The sequence below is a fragment of the Dipteris shenzhenensis genome, chromosome 27 (genome assembly GCF_047967505.1).
Source record: "Dipteris shenzhenensis isolate YYH24624 ecotype China chromosome 27, Dip_SZ_1.0, whole genome shotgun sequence".
Classification (NCBI taxonomy): Eukaryota; Viridiplantae; Streptophyta; class Polypodiopsida; order Gleicheniales; family Dipteridaceae; genus Dipteris; species Dipteris shenzhenensis.
The window spans coordinates 3,712,234-3,733,806 of record NC_141622.1 but is presented as its reverse complement, the minus strand read 5'-3'; the positions used below and the strand labels follow the sequence as shown (position 1 = coordinate 3,733,806).

General features: G+C 43.6%; 1 protein-coding gene across 8 annotated transcripts in view; it reads right to left on the bottom strand.

Moving 5' to 3' along the window:
* The window catches only part of LOC147883752 (E3 ubiquitin-protein ligase At3g02290-like), a 106,952-nt gene extending 85,953 nt beyond the window's left edge, over positions 1–20,999 (bottom strand). Inside the window, exons 1-4 of one of the 8 annotated variants that reach the window (XM_087398967.1) lie at positions 20,503–20,999; positions 20,220–20,309; positions 10,292–10,475; positions 9,845–10,029 (exon numbers count right to left, since the gene is read on the bottom strand). In XM_087398967.1, coding sequence (XP_087255093.1) covers positions 9,845–10,029; positions 10,292–10,307 — 201 coding nt within the window. In that variant the 5' untranslated portion in view covers positions 10,308–10,475; positions 20,220–20,309; positions 20,503–20,999. Of the gene's footprint in view, positions 1–9,844; positions 10,030–10,291; positions 10,476–20,219; positions 20,310–20,475 lie in introns of those variants that run through there. The other 7 variants (XM_087398966.1, XM_087398969.1, XM_087398965.1 and 4 more) reach the window with 7 other exon arrangements.
* Positions 21,000–21,573: the final 574 nt, after the last annotated feature.

Genomic DNA, 21,573 nt, shown 5'->3' with positions numbered 1-21,573 from the left:
CAAAATGTTGGTACATCGGATAAAGGATATCCTTCATGAAGGCCTTCATCCCAGGCAATATGGTTTTGTTCCTAGACGGCACATACATGACAATATCTCTAACACTATCATCGCAATGGAATATGCAAAATATTCAGAACAAGATGTGTTGGTCATGCAGGTGGATGTGGCTAAGGCTTTTGATACAATACAGTGGGATTATGTTTCTCAAATCATGTTAAAACTTGGTTTTGGGCCAAAGCTAGTTAATGTCATATATTGGCTTTACTCAGATTCCACTGCACAATGCTTTATAGGGAATCATTTGTCTGAGTCTTGGACTCTCGAACGCTCAGTTCGACAGGGATGCCCTCTCAGTGCTTTGCTCTATGCCATTGCTTCACACCCTTTGCTACTTTATATGGATCACATGGTTGATACTGGACAGCTAGAGGGGCTTCAGATTTCTGGTTCACGACCCTTCCTTGCACAGGCCTATGCAGATGATTCATTCTTCATGCCAAAGAATAGTCCTTTGGAGATTCGCCTCTTGATGGATACCCTTTCAGAATTTGGGTTAGCAGCTGGTCTTAAAATTAATTTTCAGAAATCAAAACTCTTGCCACTCAAGCATTGTGACTGGCATGCTATCTTATGGCCAGGCCAGATTGTTTATCCGGAAAACATAGTAAGACATTTGGGTTATCCCATTGGCTGGAAAATCAGCAATAAGCAACAAATGTCCTGGGTGGCAAACAAAATTCAGAACAAATTGGAATATTGGAAGATCTCCACTTGGCCTCTGCATGTACGGCTTCGAATTGTCCAGTCTATTGTTCTAGCTTATGTCCAATTCTATCTTCCTCTATTACATTGGTCATCTCGAGATCTCACTTCCTTTATGTCTCAAGCCATGGAGATTTTTTGGAAAACAAAGCTTCATAAAAAAGCTTTACGGCTGCTCAAAATGGACTTGCTCTGCTCACCAAGAATGCATGGTGGTTTGAATATAATCAACATCAAATTTCATGTGTTGGCAAGAAAGATCACTATGCTCAAGACATTTTTTGAACAAGAGCAGCCTTGGTCTATCATGTTGGCAATTTTGTGTGGACAGATGAGCACTAATGCTTATGGACACTGGCTAGTTGATCCATTGGAAGTAGTGCTTGGCAAATTGCAAGGTAAAATCCCTCGTTGTCCATTTTCTAATTCCTTGATTCAGGACTGGAAGCAAGTACTCTCTCACATCAAATGGTCTCCCCATCCTGCTTCTTTAGCCTCTTCACTCAGAATGGAAAGTATTCATTGGAGTGCTGTCTTTTCCTCTCCCCTTGCTGTTCAACAACCCATCAGAGCTTACAATCTTATGAAAATGGGTATCCGGTACATTGATGACGTAGTGGATATGCAAGGAAATATTCTCACTTTTCCAGTAGCATGTCGACAATACAATTTAGGGATGCATCATAGACCCATTTGGAAAGCTATTGCTGATCTCTTACTCCCTCTGATTCCGATTCCAACATTGAATGTCAAAGACAGGCTTCAAGATTGGCACCTTTGGTCTTCAAATACAAGCATATCCTCTAAGCCATTGAATTTATTGACTTCTATACAGGCTTATCGTTTGATATTACCTCCTCCCTGGATTGCCAACATGCTAATTCTCTATGGCATTTGAACAAGTCATTAGCCTGGTGGAAAGGAAGATTGCAATTGATATGGAAGTTGAAAATGCCTTTGAAGCAACGACTCTTTCTATGGCGATGTATTGTTGGTATTCTTCCAGTAGGGGTGAAATTGGCTCAAAGAAGGATAGCTTCGCCCCTTTGTCCAAGATGTCATCTTACATCTGAGAGTATTCCGCATTTACTGTGGTTTTGTTCATATTCCAGAGACCTTCTAGACAGAATCTCCTATTTCTTATCTCTCAGATTCCCAACTCACACGTTCTACAGGTTTTTCTGGATATATGGCAAACTATCAGCTTCTTTATCACAGTATTCTCTTTTCTTCCATTGGATCAGAAACTGGGCCTTATGGACCCTCTGGTTACAGCGCAATCAAGCATATCTGAATTCTCCACTTCAGCAGCAATATGAGTTCTTCCAAGCCTCATTGCGGCAATCTTTATATGATGCCTTACATGAGGAAGATTTAGATGTTTCTTGTATTCAGCTTTTCTTTTACTGCTTTTGATGGATAGGGCTTTGGCTCTCTTTTGAGCTCTGCCCAGATGTAAATGAATGTATCATAATATAAGTATCTTGGTTTTACAAAAAAAAAAAAAAAGTGTGTGTGTGTGTGTGTGTGTGAGAGAGAGAGAGAGAGAGGCGGGTGTGTGTGTGTGAGAGGTGTGTCGTTGGATCAAGGGTTGCTGCTCAGCCTCTCCAAGCTCCGTACAGACCCACGCCAAGTTTCCGTAGAGGCCCACGCCAAGCTTCCGTACACGTTTGCGTCCTGCCCGTACAACTGTACGGACGCCGTACAAGGAGCCTGCTTCCTCCCTGTGCAGCCCCGCTGTATCTGCTCGTCTTTTATCTCCTCCCTCGCTGTATATCCGTACTCCCCGTCCCTTACCGTACAATTTGACTCACCGTTCTGCGTCAGTCTCCCCGCTTGCCTCTACTCTCCGTATAGCTCCTGCGCACTCTGACAGCCCCCGTACGTCTCGGCCTCCCTCGTAGATCCTCTTCCGTACTTCCGTACGGTCCGTACATTCCGTACAGTCCGTACAACTTGCAGTCCCACCCTTTCCCTCGTCCGTACTCTTTGTCTGTAGTAATCTTGCCGTACAGCTCCGTTCCTTTTCTGTAATTTCATCACTCCTGCTCTGCTTACTTCCATGGAGGACCAGTTTAAAAGTTACTCCCGCAAGGAATCGACCCGGGACTCCAAAAGACAGCAAGTTGATTTCTCCACTGCAGATTCTCTAGATGCTCACTATGTTTTTGACATGCTTAAAGATGAATTTCATCACAGCCGGAAGGAGTGGGCCAAACCTCCCCCGGCCATCAAATATAAGTTGAAGCTGCCTTCATTGGTCACGCCTCTTCGAAAGTTCTCTCAGCAAGCAGTTATCATCTTCTTCCCAGAAAAGTTACCTTCAGCAAATGATGTGGCTCAGTGGGTTCAGGCTTTGTTGGGAGGTTGCTTTGTTGAAGGAGTATACTTCGCTTCTAGAGGTTTTTATGAAGTGCATTTTTTGGATGCCTCGTCTCGTCAACAGATATTGGAGATGTCACCTCTATTCTATGGCAGACAAATGGTGCATGTCATGCCATGGTCGCCTAACAAGGACTACCACAGTCTCATTCGACATCACTACCCCGTATGGGTTGAGGTAGTGGATTTTCCGGATTATATGAGGGCTGAGTTACCAAGTTTGGCAGCCACTTTGGGGCAAGTTGTATGCCCACCCCGTCCTTCGGGTAACCGCAATCGATTTTGTGTTCTTTGGGATACAGATCACCCAACCCCTCCTTCCATTGCGGTGGTAGAAGTGGAGGATGTTCCTCTCGGTGAAAAATATTTTCATTTGAAATGGGGAGTTTTTGCAGGTGCTTGCTTCACATGTCATAAGTTTGGCCACTTAGCCTCACAGTGTCCTGCAGTCCTGCATCAGCTCCCACCTACAGCTATCACTCCAGAAAATACTCCCCCCCCAACTTATGGCCCGGGGCCCAAGGCTATGCCTACCAAATTGGGTGATGTGGCATCCAAATCTGTCCCTCCCAAAGAAAATGTGGTTCAGGTTTCAGCCAAGCAAAAGGATAAGGGGAAGGGCAAAATTTCAGAATCTCATGCCTCTCCTCAGGGTGCCTGGCAGCAACCCAAAAAGGTATTCGCACTCAAACCACGTCCGTTACAATCTCGCCATTGGGATGCTTCAACTTCTACCCCTGGTCAGACCTCTACCCCTGCTGACAGCCTCACTTCTCAACTGTGGGTTGATGTTTTAAAAAGGGGCATCCCTGTATGTGATAATGGTGAGGATCATAGAGCTAACGATCCGAGAGGCCAGGTGAATATTGATGTCATGGCAGAGGCCTGACAGCCTTTACCTTATTCTGCTTTTGGTTTGACTGTACGTATCTGCTATGTCTACTTCAATTACTTGCATTTCATACAATGTTCAGGGTCTTTGCAATGTCAATAAGTGGAGACTTTTCTGGCATTATGTACATAGAATGCACCCCGATGTGATCTCTTTACAAGAACACAACCAACACTTCTTGGCTGGCCAGCAAGGCCACTATGCTGGTTATGATATCTTTTATGCTGGTACAATGCACTTTTCGGGGGTCTGCATGCTGGTAAAACATGATATGCAGCCCATGGTTGCTTATAATGACCCTCAGGGTCGATGGATGGTGGTCAGATGCACCTGGCAGGCTGATCTTTATGAAATAGCAGCTGTTTATGCCTCTCAAACTTCTGCGACTAGAGCTCAAATGTGGGCCTCCCTCAAACAATATCCATGGCTGTCCAATGCCTTTTTGTGTGGAGACTTTAACAATTCGCCTGCCATTCAAGACAATACCACTCATCGCTCTCACATGATCCCCACTGAGCTTCGACATTGGGAAGATATGCTCTCATTCTTGCATGCAGAAGACCTATGGCTCTCAACAAGGGACAGAGATATGGGTTATACATATCATCACAATGCCTTTACTCATTACTGGGCTCGACTTGACAGATGGTATTTGCTGCATGCTCAGCAATATGCTGATTTTACATGTGCACTATGGGTCGATCATTCCCTTTTGCTATCTGATCACTTTCCAGTATGCTTGACATTATCTATAGCACGTTTGACAGATGATATGCCTTTTTTTGGTCGTCGCCTACTCCATGTTAATAGTGCTTATCTGCTTCACCAACAATTTCAGAACATGGTGAGAATGGCTGTCCGCCCCCTCCTCTTACATGCTCAGGAGGACATGGATTTTGCTTGGATCAGTCTTGCTCGTCGCTTGCAAGTTGTTATTCAAGATTATGGACGGAGTTACATGGGGAACCTTAGGCTCAAGCTAAAATGGGCTCAATCTCACAAGCAACAAATGGATGTAATCAGTTCTCATAGGCAGCTTACCTCTTCTGAACAGAATTCTTGTGCTTATGCGCTTCATATCATCCATCAAAATGATCTTCGCAAATTAAAGAAGTGGCAAATCCGAGCTCGCATGAAACCCCTTTTGGATAAGGGCTGCTCCTCCAAAGCCTTTTTTAAAAGTCTCCATGCGGATAGGCGAAAGGAGGATGTTTGTAGGATCAAGAAAGATGATGACACCTGGACCACCTCCAAATTAGAATTGGAATCGCAATGTTCTAGACATTTCCAGCATCTCTTTTCCCTTCAGCCTGATCATTTGATGCAAGTGAATGCAGCCAGGTCTCAATTTCTTATGCATGTCCAGCCCATATTGTCTCGGGAACAGGCTCATGCATTGGAGCAGCCTTTATGCTTAGTGAACTCGATGATGCTTTGAGTCATTTACGCAAAAGCAGCTCTCCTGGTTGGGATGGATTGACTGTTGAATTTTTCCGTGCATTTTGGGGTGATCTCAAGAACACTCTTCTTCTAATGATCAATCATGCTTGGGCAGAGCAATCTCTTCCTCCATCTTGGAAACATGGCCTTGTCAAATTGATTCCCAAAAAAAGGTTGTGTGAGACGATGGCTGATTGGCGGCCTATATCTCTTATGCCTGTTATTTACAAACTCATTGCCAAAATGATTGTCCTCAGGGTTCGCTTCTTTTTGCAAGCAGGACTTCATCCTAGGCAGTATGGGTTTGTCCCCAAAAGGCAGATCACTGACAATATCTCCAATGCTTTGCTTGCGATTGAGTATGCCAAATATTCCAAACAAGATGTTCTCATTCTGCAAGTAGACATTGCGAAAGCATTTGATACTGTCCATTGGCATTTTATTTCTCAGACTATGCATAAATTGGGATTTGGCCCTCAGCTAGTCCATATTATCTACTGGCTCTATTCTCATGCCACGGCGCAGTGTTTGCTTGGTGGTGGGTTGTCAAGAACCTGGACTATGACCCGCTCAGTGAGACAAGGTTGCCCTCTTAGTTCCTTACTGTATGCCATTGCTACCCATCCGTTACTGTTGCATATGGACCATCTTGCAGATACACGACAGCTTCATGGCTTGCAAATTCCAGGGGCACAGTCATTTCTTGCACAGACATATGCTGATGATTCATACTTTATGCCCAGGAATTCTCAAAGTGACCTTTCTCATTTGATGCATACACTGAATGACTTTGGCATCGCTGCTGGACTGCATATCAACTTTCTTGCATTGAAAGAAGCTGATTGGCATGCACTTCTCTGGCCAGGCCACATTATCTCTTCCCATACTATTGTGAGGCATCTAGGATACCCCATTGGCTGGAATATTTCCCCGCAACAACAGCTCAAATGGGTGCTTCAAAAGATCAACAAGAAGCTGAAATACTGGCATTTGTCCACTTGGCCTCTACATGTTCGACTTCGGATAGTACAGTCCATCATTATGGCATATGTGCAATTTTATCTGCCTCTTCTTCCCTGGTCTTTCAAGCATTTGGCTTCCTACATGTCCCAGGCTATGGAGATATTTTGGAAAAGCAAATCTCATAAAAAGGCTTTGTGTCTACTACCTATGCAGTCTATTTGTTCACCCAAGACTCATGGGGGGCTGAATATTCTCAATCTCCAGGTTCATATGTTGGCAAGAAAGAGCACTATGATTGCTGATTTTTTTCAGCAAAAACAGCCATGGGCTATTATGTTAGCAGCTATGTGTGGAAACATGACGTCCCATGCATATGGGCATTGGATCACAGATCACTGGGAAGCATTCATGACCACATTTCAGGGGGGGAAAATTCCTGGTTGTCCTGTCTCTACTGCTTTTATTCATGATTGGAAGAGAATTCTCTCTTATGCTAAATGGACAGGTGCTTCCTCTCATCATGGTAATTCTTTTCACTTGGAAAGCATCCATTGGAGCAAGGTGTTTGAATCGCCTCTCGCCTTACAGGCACCTATTAAAGCATACAATCTTATGAAATTGGGCATAAGATTTGTTGGAGATGTTGTGGATCAACAAGGTTACATGCTTTCATTTCCACAAGCTTGCAGGACATTCTCCTTGGGTCTGCATCATAGGTCCATTTGGAGAATACTTTCAACTATGTTGCAGCCATTTGTTCCAGTTCCTCCACTGTTTGTACAGGACAGATTACTGAACTGGAATTTGACCTCCTTACCTCCTGCTACCCATTCGCTTCCATGCATAATCTGGCCTCCTCGAAGATCTACAGATTTCTTCTTCCACCGCCATGGATTGACAAGCATGCCAACACTCTTTGGAATTTGGATAGGCCTTTATCTTGGTGGCAATCACGACTCATGAAAATCTGGAAAGCCAAATTGCCATTGAAACAGAGGCTTTTCTTTTGGAGATGTATAGTGGGAGCTTTTTCCATTGGGGTGAAATCGGCAGCACACCGCATTGCTTCCCCTTCCTGCCCCTGATGCTCTCATCATCGCGAGACAGTTCCTCATCTATTATGGTCTTGCCCGCACTCTCGCATATTGATCACTCATATTTCTCATTTGTTGCGACTTTGGTTTCCCTCTATCAAATTTGGGAAACTCTTCTGGATGTTTGGATGCCTCTCATCTCAGATGTCTCCATTCCTCCTCTTCTTTCACTGGACTCGCTTTTGGGTACTATGGACCATTTGGACACAGCGATTGCATTCTAGGATGGGTCAACAGTTTCCTCAGGCATATGTTTTCTTCAGAATGTCCCTCAAGCAATCCTTATATGATAGTTTTGCTGCAAGGGACTTGGATGCTACTAGCCTTGAAGTGTTTTCTGACTGCTTTTGAGTTCTTCCATTGGGCTCTCCTTTGGAGTCTAATGTCATGTACATTGATTTCATGTTAATAATATAGTAATGTGCTTTCACCAAAAAAAAAAGTGTGTGTGTGTGTGATGATTCATATTTCATGCCCAGGAATTCTCAAAATGATCTCTCTCATTTGATGCATACTCTGAACGATTTTGGCATAGCTGCTGGACTGCATATTAACTTTCAGAAATCAAATCTTCTAGCATTGAAAGAAGCTGATTGGCACGCACTTCTCTGGCCAGGCCACATTATCTCTTCCCATACTATTGTGAGGCATTTAGGGTATCCCATTGGCTGGAATATCACCCCTCAACAACAGCTCAAATGGGTGCTTCAAAAGATAAACAAGAAGCTGGAATACTGGCATTTGTCCACTTGGCCTCTACATGTTCGACTTCGGATAGTACAGTCTATCATTATGGCATATGTGCAATTTCTTCTTCCACCGCCATGGATTGATAAGCATGCCAACACTATTTGGAATTTGGATAAGCCTCTATCTTGGTGGCAATCACAACTCGAACAAATTTGGAAAGCTAAATTGCCATTGAAACAGAGGCTTTTCTTTTGGAGATGTATAGTGGGAGCTTTTTCCACTGGGGTGAAATTGGCAGCACGTCGCATTGCTTCCCCTTCCTGCCCCCGTTGCTCTCATCACCGAGAGACAGTTCCCCATTTGTTATGGTCTTGCCCGCACTCTCAGATATTGATCACTCATGTCTCTCATTTGCTGCGGCTTCGGTTTCCCTCTATCAAATTCGGGAAACTCTTCTGAATGTTTGGATGCTTCTCATCTCAGATGTCTCCATTCCCCCTTTTCTTTCACTGGGCCCGTTTTTGGGTTCTATGGACTATTTGGACACAGAGATTGCATTCTAGGATGGGACAACAGCTTCCTCATGCATATGTTTTCTTCAGAATGTCCCTCAAGCAATCTTTATATGACAGTTATGCTGCGAGGGACTTGGATGCTACTAGCCTTGAAGTGTTTTCTGACTGTTTTTGAGTTCTTCCATTAGGCTCTCTTTTGGAGTCTAATATCATGTACATTGATCTCATGTTAATAATATAGTTACTGGTTTCACCAAAAAAAAAAGTGTGTGTGTGTGTGTGTGTGTGTGTGTGTACACACTTTTTTTTTTGGATGAAACCACCGATTCTATTAATCAAAGCATTTTACAAATCCTGCTAGCAGGTGCACACACACAACCATATATAATATTCATATTTAGTTATTTATTTATATATTACATGCAAGCAAGTGCATGTGCGTGTGTATGTGTGTACATATATACATATATGCATAGGTATATGTACATGCATATATGTATATACGTACACTCACACACACACATACGCTTTTTTTTGTGTGGTTGAAATCCATGTGTCATTATATTATAGATAATAGTCCCTAAGAACCGGACAACCGGATACAAAGAAGATATTATTATATGACAAGTAGATAGGATAATCTAGATCCCATGCATGTACACACACACACGCGCGCGCACACACAGTCACACTCAAAAACAATTATGTGTATGTAGATGCATACATACACATACATACATACATATATACATAAACATATATACATGCATACATACATATATATACATTCATTCATATATACACGCCTATTGTGTAGTTAGGACTCTGAAGAGGAAAGGGCATGTGCCAAACAAAGAGGCACCTGTCAAGAATCATGTCCCTAGAATAGAAAGGCACTTTACAAAAGGCGCAACCCAAATATGCTCTTCTAGGTATGCAAAGGAAAAAATGCTTATAAGTAACATCACATACTATCAACAATCGCTTTTACATATCACACATGCAAAGCTAGTTCCTTCTGAGATTTCTTAAGCATTCAACATGTGTCAATATATACAATTACCTGCAATACAATGAGGGGCACTCAAATTTCAATAACATACCATCCGGAAAAATACTCGCAAGCAACATCGAAAACAGAAGCAGTGTTGGTAGACACATCCTGAAGGATATGTCGTGAATTCATCGACATCCTCTGTCCTTGGACAGCAGCACAAGGCTCCCATTTTCCTCAAAATATTCAATTTGTTTTCCGCTTCAAGCAATTCCTGTTCGCTACACGTGCAATCTGCACAGTACAAACGAACAGTTTGAATCGAGCTACAGCTCCTGATCATCTGTCAAAAAAGCAGAATGAGGACATAATTTAAAACTATATATATATATGAAACCTCAGCTATCAACAATTTTGCCGAAAGGTAGCATCATAGGATTCCACCAGAAGCCAGGCAGAGCCTCCATGTATCGTAGAACCTGACCATTTAGTCTTACATAGCCTCCAACGTCATGAATTAAGTAAGGACAACACCCTTGCCCTTGCCTAGGCTTACATTGAGATCTAGACATGGAATGTCACTCTCTGCTCCATATATCCACCTAGCCCAGCACCAAGCTCACCTCCCAACCATAATTGTTGGACTACTTTGCTGAAATAATCTTCCTTAAGCCCAGATCCTCAGCATACAAAAACCTCCAGGTAGCTCTTTTGACGTGTATGAGCAGCACTTCAACTTCCTTGCAAAACCGAAAGATAGTCCGAAATAAGCTGTCATTGTTAGTACCAATTCCATTACTTAGTCAAGCCCAAAACTAAAGCACCTCTCTACCGTCCTAGCACAATCACGAAAATTTAAACACCACAAGATCAAAAATGGCATAATACAGCCTCCAGTCACTAAGTTGGACTTTTATTGGCACCCACAAGCATGATCGATTGAGACCACCACCACACAGTGACTAAATGCGTAGACTTGATGTTATGTCCATCCCTAATCATCTACAACCTACGAAGACTATCATGCACTAATTACTTAAATCCATCATTGTGAGAACCTTCCCATCAATACATAACTCTAAATCATAGTTGCCAGGGAACGGGAACGTTACGGAAACTCAGGTGCCAGTGTGGGAACATTCTGGGAAGAGGAAACGAGGGAATGCCACATCATATGACACGTCATCAATTCATATGAGAATTTACCAAACTATCACGAACCGAAACTAATAACATTAGGGATCATGCGGGATCAGAATGAAATGTGCTTGCTTACTAAACTGATCAATGATCGCCCATATTCCTCAAAAATGAAGTCCATGGCTATGCTTTCCCACGATCCATCTAGAATGGGCAAAGGATGTAACAATCCAGGAGCCTTCTAACGATCGTACTTCACCTTCTGATAAGTCATGCATGTACGAACATCACAACGCAGCGTAGTTCAATAAAAGAAGTGCTCCACTGCCTTAACTGTAGCATCAATACCACAATGGCCTGCATACAATGGATCATGACATTCACTCATGACCTTCCGTCCCAGTTGCTTAGTGACACACAGCCTACCTTGCACCATTATATAGCCATCCTTAAGCACATAATGCTCATGTCTCTGCCCATTCACAAGCTGATCATAAATTTCAGCAAATTGCTCATCATCTACATAGTGATCCTTCATGGCATCAAGCTCATTGTGATAGGCAATTCACACCTGAAACTTGCGGCTTTCGAGACAAGGCATCTGCAACCACATTCTTCTTGCCTTCTACGTGTACAATCTAAAAATGAAAATAGACAAGAAGGTTGCCCACCTCATGTGCTTCTCGGACAGCTTGGATTGCATCAAAAAGTAACGCAAAGACTGATGATCCATCTGAACCGTAAAATCAGCTCCCAAAAGATAATGTTTCCAAGTGGATAAGGCATGAAGTACAGCCGACATCTCCTCATCATAAATCTGTAAATGTTTTTCAGCTGGCTGTAATATGCAACTCTCATAGGCTATAGGGTGCCCATCCTGCCTCGGAACAGCTTCAATACCATTCTTACCACAAGCATCCGCGTGCACATGACAAGATTTCCGCAAATCAAGCAAAATCAGCACCGGATCTGTTATAAGCTTCTGTTTTAGCTCTTCAAAAGAGTCATTTACCTCCTTTGTTCACAGAAACTATCTTCCTTTCTTTGACAATGCATGCATAGGAGCTGCAATATCTGCAAAATGACGGATAAAACGGCGGTAGTATGAACACAAGCCCAATTCCAACAAGTACGTCAAGCTCTCACCATCATCTCGAGCTATTGTCACATAGGTTTCATCTTGGAAGGGTGAGTCCTCCACATAGGCTACCTCTTCTTTCCGTATGCGCCAATCCCCAAGTGCCCATCGCTCCTTCTCCGCCCCTTCTTCTTCAAAATCCTCTTCCTCTAGTTCCACATGTTGGTAACGAGCCCTTCCAGCAACCATGTCTATTTCCAGGGATGTGGATTCCAAAGGCAACCAAACTTCATCACTTGACCAATCTTGAATGGCCCTTGCTGACCGCAACCAGTCTATCGAGAAGTAGAGGATACGTCTACTCACCCTCCGTCACATCAAGTACGATAAAATTGGACAGGAATGTAGATCTCCACCAAACTCTTCCAGGAGAACATCGGAAAGTTTCTTGAGGGCTTCTTGGATGACTTCTCTCCGTTCAATGGAAATAATGTATCTCGTCTCGAACCTGTTGTTCAAACTGATCACATCAATAAGTTGAGGTGGATTTTTGACAAGTGCAGAGAGGCTAGGTTGTGCTTAAATCCTAACAAATGCTTCTTCCTTGCCTTGCGAGGGGTTCTCCTTGGCCACATTGTCTCAACTAAGGGAATGACCACGGACCCAGCGAAGATGGAGGTCTGACCCTGCCTATTCCTCACACACCCCGAGAAGAAAAGTCCTTTTTGGGACATGTGGGTTATTATAGAAGATTCATCCGGTTCTATTCCAACATAGCGGTGGCGTTGACGGAACTCCTCCGCCAAGAACAGTCCTTCATCTGGTCCGCACCTCAACAACTAGCATTTGACAATCTCAAGGACCGTCTCGTGAAGGCACCCATCTTGAGGCAACCTCAATGGGATGTCATTTTCCATGTACATGTAGATGCAAGTGGGCTGGCAATTGGCGCAATATTGACCCAACCAAATGAAGAGCACAAACTGACTGCGAACTTCATGCAAGTTCTTCAGTTGTGGCCAACTCTTTATTACTTCCACTATAGCCGGATCCATGTACATGTAGATGCAAGTGGGCTGGCAATTGGCGTGATATTGGCCCAACCAAATGAAAAGCATAAACTGACTGCGAACTTCATGCAAGTTTTTCAGTTGTGGCCAACTCTTCATTGCTTCCATTGTAGCTGGTTCCATCCGGACTCCATCCGTGGAAGCAATATGCCCTATAAAATGAATTTCAACCATGAAAAACTCACTCTTCTTGGGGTGCAAACACAATTGCCAGATGCTCCCGATGCTCCTCTTCATCTTTTGAAAACACAATCATGTCATCAAAGAACGTACCAACAAAGGCTCTGTGATTTTGAAAGATCAGCCAAAAAAAGCCGTCCAAAATTTACTATTGTACTCCTCGAGATCTCGATGATGGATTGAATTCAATTCATGCCAGGCAGTCATGATGTCAACCTCAAAGGTTGTGGCAAGCCAAGCAGCTGAGAACACACTTGTTTAAAGCCTTAAGTAGTAGGTGCAGTGTTTCGCATGCATAGTGCTCCACCACTGGAGAGCATTACCCTTCAAAAACTTGCAGCCCGACGTATCTTCGATGCCTCCAAAAATTTCCTCTAGTATATGCTGCATCAAACTGCTGCAAAAAGGTGAAAGCCTTAAGCTTATCCTGAGTACCACTAAACGTCTCAAATTTGACCGCAGCTCCGGCTTCTTTATAGTCTTTCACTTTCCCTTTCGAAGCCAAATTATCATATGCAGGTGTCTAAGCAAAAGGAATAGCAGCACTCACACTATCTCCAGTACCAACATCATGAGGCAAAGCTATGTTATTCAGACTAGCTCCTGAATTTTGCATATTTGGCATGACATGTTACCTGTCACTGCATTAGGCATACCCACTTGATACCCATTAAATTCTGTCCCATGGGCTGCATAGTAGGCTGAAACCCCACCATCTGACTTGCATGCATACCAACAAATTGTGCGTGAGGGCTGACCATAGCCTGAAACTTTGATCCTCCACCAAAATAACCCTGTTACACAAGGAGTGCAATAACTCCTTGCTGTCCAGAAACTATAGACTGAAAACTATTGCCTTGATTCGGCCCCGAATAACCTGCAAACCATAGGGTTTCGCGAGGGCTGATCCTGAAAATTCACATGCGGCCTCCTCTTAACTTCGAACTCGTTATCTGCATCATCGGATTTCCTTTTCTTTGGCTGCGTTTCAGAATTCAGAATCTTCTAAAGACAAGGGTCCTCTGTGAATTGAGAAAAAGCAATCATAAAGCTCTGCAGCTGTGCCTTGAAGAAATCCACATCCTCCTCATCAGCATTGTCAACCTGATGCTCAGCAACACGCTGGGATCCCTCTCACCCGCCGTGATCATCAGTAGGGATCTGTGACATCCTCACATTTTCCTCTTCCATGAGAGTTAGAGATCGTTCCCTGTGAGAGTATGATGTATCCTTTGCCTAGTCTGCTAGACTTACACCAATCCAACCACAAGCTCACCTCTAGAAAAAGTTACGTGGATCCCACCAATGGAACCATGAAACCAGCCTTCATAAATCAAAGGGTGGTAAAATCCACTTTAACCATAGCGTACACAATAAATAATCAAATTATCAATCACCAAAGATTAAATCACAGGGAGCTAGAGCGCTCCTACTCAGAAACAAAGACACCATTGGCCCCAAACATTGGCGCCCCTTGCGGTATTTCTTTAATATTCATATAAAGCCAATAGGCTGATTACAAAGTCTCCTGATAGCTGCACCACAGGCAAACCACTGCTCACAGACTTCCAATATCCTACACACCCTGCAATTCCTGCTCAACTTTATATGGCAAATATTCATCCAATCACTAGGCAATCACGCACTCTTCCTTCCGACCAAGCGTGCACAGAACCCAAAGGCATAAACTATATGTCTACTTACTGCACCTACACAACCAAGTGCCCTACCAGCCAAACACAGCCAAACAGTTGCAAAAAAGCCAAAGACAGCCAAAACTCTCGCACATCCAACCAAGAAAACCCTTCCAAAACAGGTCACTCCTATCTGTAGTCACCCTGGCCACTGCCCAACAGTATAAATCAGCCTTCCTTTGCCTGGAAACAATACCAAACACAATAACCAGCCAGCAACCAGTCCGGAGACGGAAAAAGCAGATAAAAGCTAGCCTTCCTCTACCCAAAATCCAATGGAATCACGTCATTTGAACTAGAAAACCCTGAATCCAGCAAAGAATAAATGATTCAGCCCTGGCACAGCCCAAAGGCAGCTCCAAATCAGGTCGCCCCACCTAGAAAAGGCTTTGAAATCAGCAACAGCTAACAAAAATCAGCCAAAAAACCGTTCGCCCCACTTTTTGCAGCCTGCCTGCAACCCGGGAAGCAGCAAGAAGGGTCACCTCTCCTCTTGGAGCCTAGAAATCAGCGACATCAACCTATAGAAGAATTCGCAGCACTTCTCGAGCCCAAAAACAAAATAAAACCATCCTGTAGAGAATTCGTAGCACCTCCTGCTCAGCTTCTAGCAGCAGCAGCAGCAGCATCATCCAAATAAGTTGCCCTGCCTCCTGGAGGTCACCAGCAGCAGCAGATGACCAAAACTCAGCAAGAAAACAGTCCGCCCTGGTCATAGACCCTCTCCCTGTAAATTGTGACTCACTTTCTCTCTCTTCCTCGCCTAAATTTGGCCTCCTGCATGCCAAACAGCTTTCCCCTGCTGCTTTTGGAGTCCGTGCCAAAAATAGTAAATTTTAATTGCAACACTCTTTTGCCCCTCTATTGCACACACTGGTCCTAGGAATAAGTTGCCTAGCAATTGCCCTACACATTCACAATTTCCAAATTTGCAAACGTGGCCATACTTCCATGCCCCAGAGGCCCAAGGCAGTCACACGCAAATCACGGTAGTCGCAAATCAAAATTCCCATAAATTCACGTCCTGGTGACAGCAAGGAAGGGAGCTTGAGGGAGAGAGGGTTCAATAGAGGTAGAAGAGTGGAGGGTAGAAGCATAAAAAAGGGTGGAAGGGAGAGTCGAGTTGAGTGGCTAAGTTAACTCATGGAGTGGAGAGTGAAATAAATAGAGCTTAGAGAGAAGTGGTGGAGTGAAAGGGTAGTTGAAGAGGCTATGGAAAGTGAATCATGCAGACACTGGCTTGCCATGAGCCAAATCCTAGAACGCAATGGAGCAACGTCCAAAAACGATCCAGGTACGCCTAAATTCCCTTGTGTTCCATCATCTGCTCTACCCACATGGTATTACCCAGGAACAGCATTCCCCCGTTCCAAGAAGGGGGAGCTACATGCTCTGGTAGCTATGCCTGGACGATCCAGGGCCACCCCTGCTCAAACTGTTTGACCTGAAGTCAGCCTATGTGCAGACCCTCCAGTCCAGTCATATGGATCCCATTGGCTGCTTTTGACTACTGGCCATTGCAAGTCCAAACCAGTCCTCCAAAGGCTGGTAAGCAGCCCTTCTATGGGCCAGACGAAAATTTTAGAAAGGCATCTACACAAAGTCCCACATGGACAGTGCAGATCTGCCCTGAACCAGGTCAAGCCCTGACGTCTCCTCATATTGGGGCTCACAGCTAGGTCACTGACCCATCTTTCTAGCATCAAGGGCTGTCGGGACTTTGGGCTTTAAGCCTTCATTGTTTGGATCTCACCCTCTTTTTCTTTTGTAATCATCACCCCTAGGGCTTGACACATTAAAAAATCCATGAACCAAGCCAATTGCAAACTGTGTGCATAGTTATAAGGGGTGAATGATAATTGGCCCTTGAGGGAGGCCCTTAGTAAACAGCTTGTTTGATATGAAAGGCCTTTCCAGTGACAACTCCAGCCACCAAGCAAGGTGAATTTTGCCATTGCCATCCCCTTCACATTTATCCCAACTAATGTTCCAAGCAAGCCACCCAACCCCTGCATAATAGGCTTGCACTAATGGTTTCCCAAACCTTGACCTCTCCTTTTCCTCAAAGAGAGCCACATAATACAGCACAAGGATAACAGCATTATAAAAATTGCAACCGCTTCTTTATAAGGATTGTAAATATAGAAAATGCAAAAATTTTAAAAGACATATAATCTCAAAGTACACAAACTCCGACCTCTTTCTAAATTAAATCGTCAAAAGCAATAGACAAGTCATGAAAGCGACCAATAACCTATATGGCATTTACATGCATAAAAAGGTCATGAGAGCACCCAATGCTATGACTCATACAATTACGTGCATAATTAAGTACTAGTCATCATCTTCTTTGATGTTAATCCCAATACAGCTCTGGTTTCTTGGCAATCACAGTCCAATTCTGGTTATCGCAAAAGATCTCCACTACATACTCTTGATATCTTCTAGAATCCATTTCAGCCACAAGGATTCACACGATGCCAAGCAAGCTGCTTTGTACTGCACCTAGATGGATGAGAAGCAGCCGGTGGTTCCGTCCTGCGAGCCACGAAATAGCAAGAAACAGTAGCGGGAAGGGGAACATCAAGTGTCCGAATCTCCAGCCCAATCTAAATCACAATACCCATAAAACTCATTTCTTGTCCGATATGTTATCCAATAACCTGTGGTACCCTTGAGATACCATAGCACCCGCAAGCATGCCTAGAGTGACTCTCCTGCAATTGCGAAGGAAACTGGCATAGCAATCCAACTGAGCAAGCAATATTGGACCGGCTGTCAGTTGTATGGAGAAGACTTCCAACCAAGTGCCCACATTTCTTTATATCCACCAGCTCAGTTGTATCCTCCTTACTCAGTCTACTCCCAACCTGCATTGGAGTTACCACCTCTGTGTAATCTTCTGTTTGAGACTACGTCAAGGTCTTCACACAATACTTTTCCTGTGAAATGAAAATCTTGTCTTGTTACTGCTATATCTCAATGCCATGAACAAAATGAAGAAGTCTCCTAGATCAGTCATTTCAACCTCCAGAATAATTTTTACCTTTAAATCTTCTCATTGAGATCACCAGTCATGATCAAATCATCCACAAAATAACACTATCATTCTCCTGGGCCCCTCTAAATGGAGGAACAAATTCAGGCGTGATGGATTATGAGAAAGGCCAATCTATGTGAAGTAGTCATTAATGCAATGGTACCATATTCTAGGAGCCTGTTTCAGCCCATAGAGAGCCTTCCTTAGCCTGCATACCATCTTCCGCTTGGTCTAAAAGCCCCGTGATTGTTCCATGTACGCTTCCTCCTCAAAGTCTCATAAGAAAAGAAGACCAATTTGCCACTGGTAACGGGTAACCAATGCTATAACCATCCAAATGGTCTCCATGTGAGCTGTCGAGGTAAATCTCCTCAATCATGACCTTCTCCCTATGCCCACAAACTTGACTGTACGTCATCAAATTTTTTATTTGCTTTGACAAAGATACACTTGGTCCCCGCGACTCACCCAAAACAGGCTGTTATCACTGGAACCACCCTCACACAAGCTTTCTACACCTCGAGTTCTCCCCTTCCTGCCTCTAAAAATTCTACCCTAGTCTACTGCCCTATGTCCACCTCGTATGAGGCTCACAAGTGGGGAAACGACTTCTAAAAACCAAGTCTAGGAAAAGTTCTTGGGATAGGTCTGGAGTAGGCCTTGAGGGAGTACCTTGGAGTAAGGACCCCGGGAGTGCAAGCGTCCACACCTAGTCTACTGCCCTATGTCCACCTCGTATGGGGGCTCACAAGTGGGGAAACGACTTCTAAAAACCAAGTCTAGGAAAAGTTCTTGGGATAGGTCTGGAGTAGGCCTTGAGGGAGTACCTTGGAGTAAGGACCCCGGGAGTGCAAGCGTCCACACTGATCATATTTGCTGAGCTTGTTACTAAAATCACTTGTGCAAACTAGTAACTACAACGTTAAAAGCTCCTTGTCATCTATTTAATAGCCAACCTCCCTCGAGTCCTTTGATCCTAGAAAAATAGATAGACATCATCGACATTCATCCTCTAATAAGCTGATTAGCAAAGTAGATAACCCTATTTGAGGTCCAATGCTTAAGTCCTCTCCCAAGCTTCTTTGGATCCTCCATGTCTGCACTAACATCCTCTGCCATGGATAAAGGGTATATATCAAAACAGTTTCTAATCAGTCATGCCAAACTGATCACTTTGCACACACCTTCAACTAGGTGGAATTTGCAGTAGGTCATCGAAGCTTCTTGAGATCCGTCAATTCAAAAACATCAAAATTCCTTAATTCGAAGGTAGAGGTGCATGCTCTAAGAGTTTGATTTGGTTCAGATGACTTCTTTATTTTTAAGTGGGTTGTCTTGCATCATTCGTAGCTCAGCTTGTGACCTATTCCAATACCCTGACACGTGAGACATTTGTTCCACCCACCTAATTTTGGCAATCCCTCTAAATTGTATTTTCAACGGTGATAAGGCTTTACCATCTTCCTCGTTGAGCTGTGACTGTCCCTGACATGTGTGACATTTGTTCCACCCACCTAATTTTGGCAATCCCTCTAAATTGTATTTTCAACATCTTCCTCGTTTGAGCTGTGACTGTTGGTGTAGCTATTGCAAGCTTCCTTCTAGACAGAACCGTGTGCCTTCACCACAATCTTTGAAGGTCCCTCATTAAATTCCCTTGCTGTGAAAACAACTCTTTAAGCTGAGGGTAACACTCTGGCTTACAGTGGCAAGACCCATGGCTGTCTCCTTTCTGGCGGATGACTTAGCATTTGCACGTGCAGAGACAGTGTACCATGTTCCAAGTCATCAAAGCGATCACCAGCAAATCTCATCCAAGAGGACAATTGCAAGAATACTTTATTAGCTATAATAAATAGTAAAGTATTTATCAAGGTTCGGCATCCATTTACTGAAGCCATTTTTCTACGATCAAATGCTTATTTGCCTCATGCTGGGTTAACAAAGTGGGAGTAAGAACTAGCTGTTGACAAGAAAAATGCTGAGAAAGCTTATTCCATACCTGCGTTTGATTTTAGAAAATTCAACAGTCGTAATCACGGCATACCTTAAGTTACATCAATTTAGGGACCAAGAGACAACTACATAATTTCATATTCCATTGTGATACCAGATGCAATGGGCTTTGAGTAAGAGCGCTATTGTGGATAGAATATCTACAAATGGAAACGGATTGACTATTATTCCTCTTAAATAAAACGTCAGTGGTCAATGTCAGCGTTGCATGCAGTTTGCAATCCCTGTTGGTGATAAGCACTTTCAACGTTTGAGCAAGAGAATACCCACAATAGGGACAATGGATCCCTAGAATGCAAAGGAGACGTGGTACGAATTAAAAGCGTTAGCCAAAAGACAAGCAGGACAGCCTCCAACTGAAAAGCAGCAAGGAAATAGAATGCAGTCATATGGTGAACGAGAACTGCAGATAGATGAAACAAGAAATGAGAAGCATGGATCGGGCGGATGATAGGAAGGCAACGCATTGGAAATCGGCCCTGAGCCGGCGATCCAAGCTACAAGCCCGAGAAACAATGCAACCCAGAAGAGGCATCAGAAGCAAATTGCCTGCGGATGCTGCGCCGCAAGTGCTTTCTCACGATCTGATGCCGCTCGATCTGGGTACTCGATGGAGTCAGTCCCATCATGAAATCAAGGCAATTGCTTGGGATCGCACGATGTAGATCTGGGTCGTGGATTTTGCATGTTGCTGTTGTGGCGGTAGACCTAAAGAAAACACCGCGCCTCTCCTTGCTCCACTGTTTGTTCACCTTGTTGTTTTCCTTACGGGCACCCACAAGAAGCGCGAGGCGGGGGCCGGTCTCTGCTCAAAGTAAGCGAGTTCAATACTTCTTTGTTCCGAGAAGTGTATTTTGTGGTGGTGCTTTTTTAATCGCACCCAAAAAAAAAACACGCCGGGAGATTCTTCGCCCAACCTACCTTGATTACAACCCCCTCCTAGACTGGATAGAATTTTCCACCTATTTTTTTCCCTCCCTTCCACAATGACATGGTTGGTTCAACCTTGAGCTTTTCTCTTCAACGATATCAAACTAGATTTGCAGAGGCAGCAGGCAGCCATTCTATCTTGGAGCACATAACTACTACGTAAATCCTAGCATTTTATCAAATTCGTAAATGAAAAAAGCAATTGAGTAAAAATGTGGACATGAGACACGAGAGAGGATCCCATAGAATCCAATCCTCCATAAATCTCAGGGGTGGTGATTTATTATTGACTTGGCTATATATTGTTTTTGCATTTTGGGAGCTAAAGCCCAACAAATACATGAATAAGGCGAGCTCACAAGAGCTCATAACTGATCCTCATTACAGTTTATACACTATTGTGAATAAAGGTGTCGATATCTTTCCAAATTGGCTTTCCTTGCTTCCTCGCATCGAGAACATGCATCGAAAGAGAGGAATGTTGTAAGAATTCGTTGTATGTTAATATATAATATATAATTATTATAACCATACATAGTGTGGGCAGGGAGGTAGCACGCTTCCTTTCCCAAAGAGTTATAATCTATGGGAACGGGCCCTTCCCCGTGCAGCGAGAATATAATCGTCGAGAATATAAACGCAAATGTATAAGATACTGGCATATTACCAATAACCGTAATCGTATTTCTG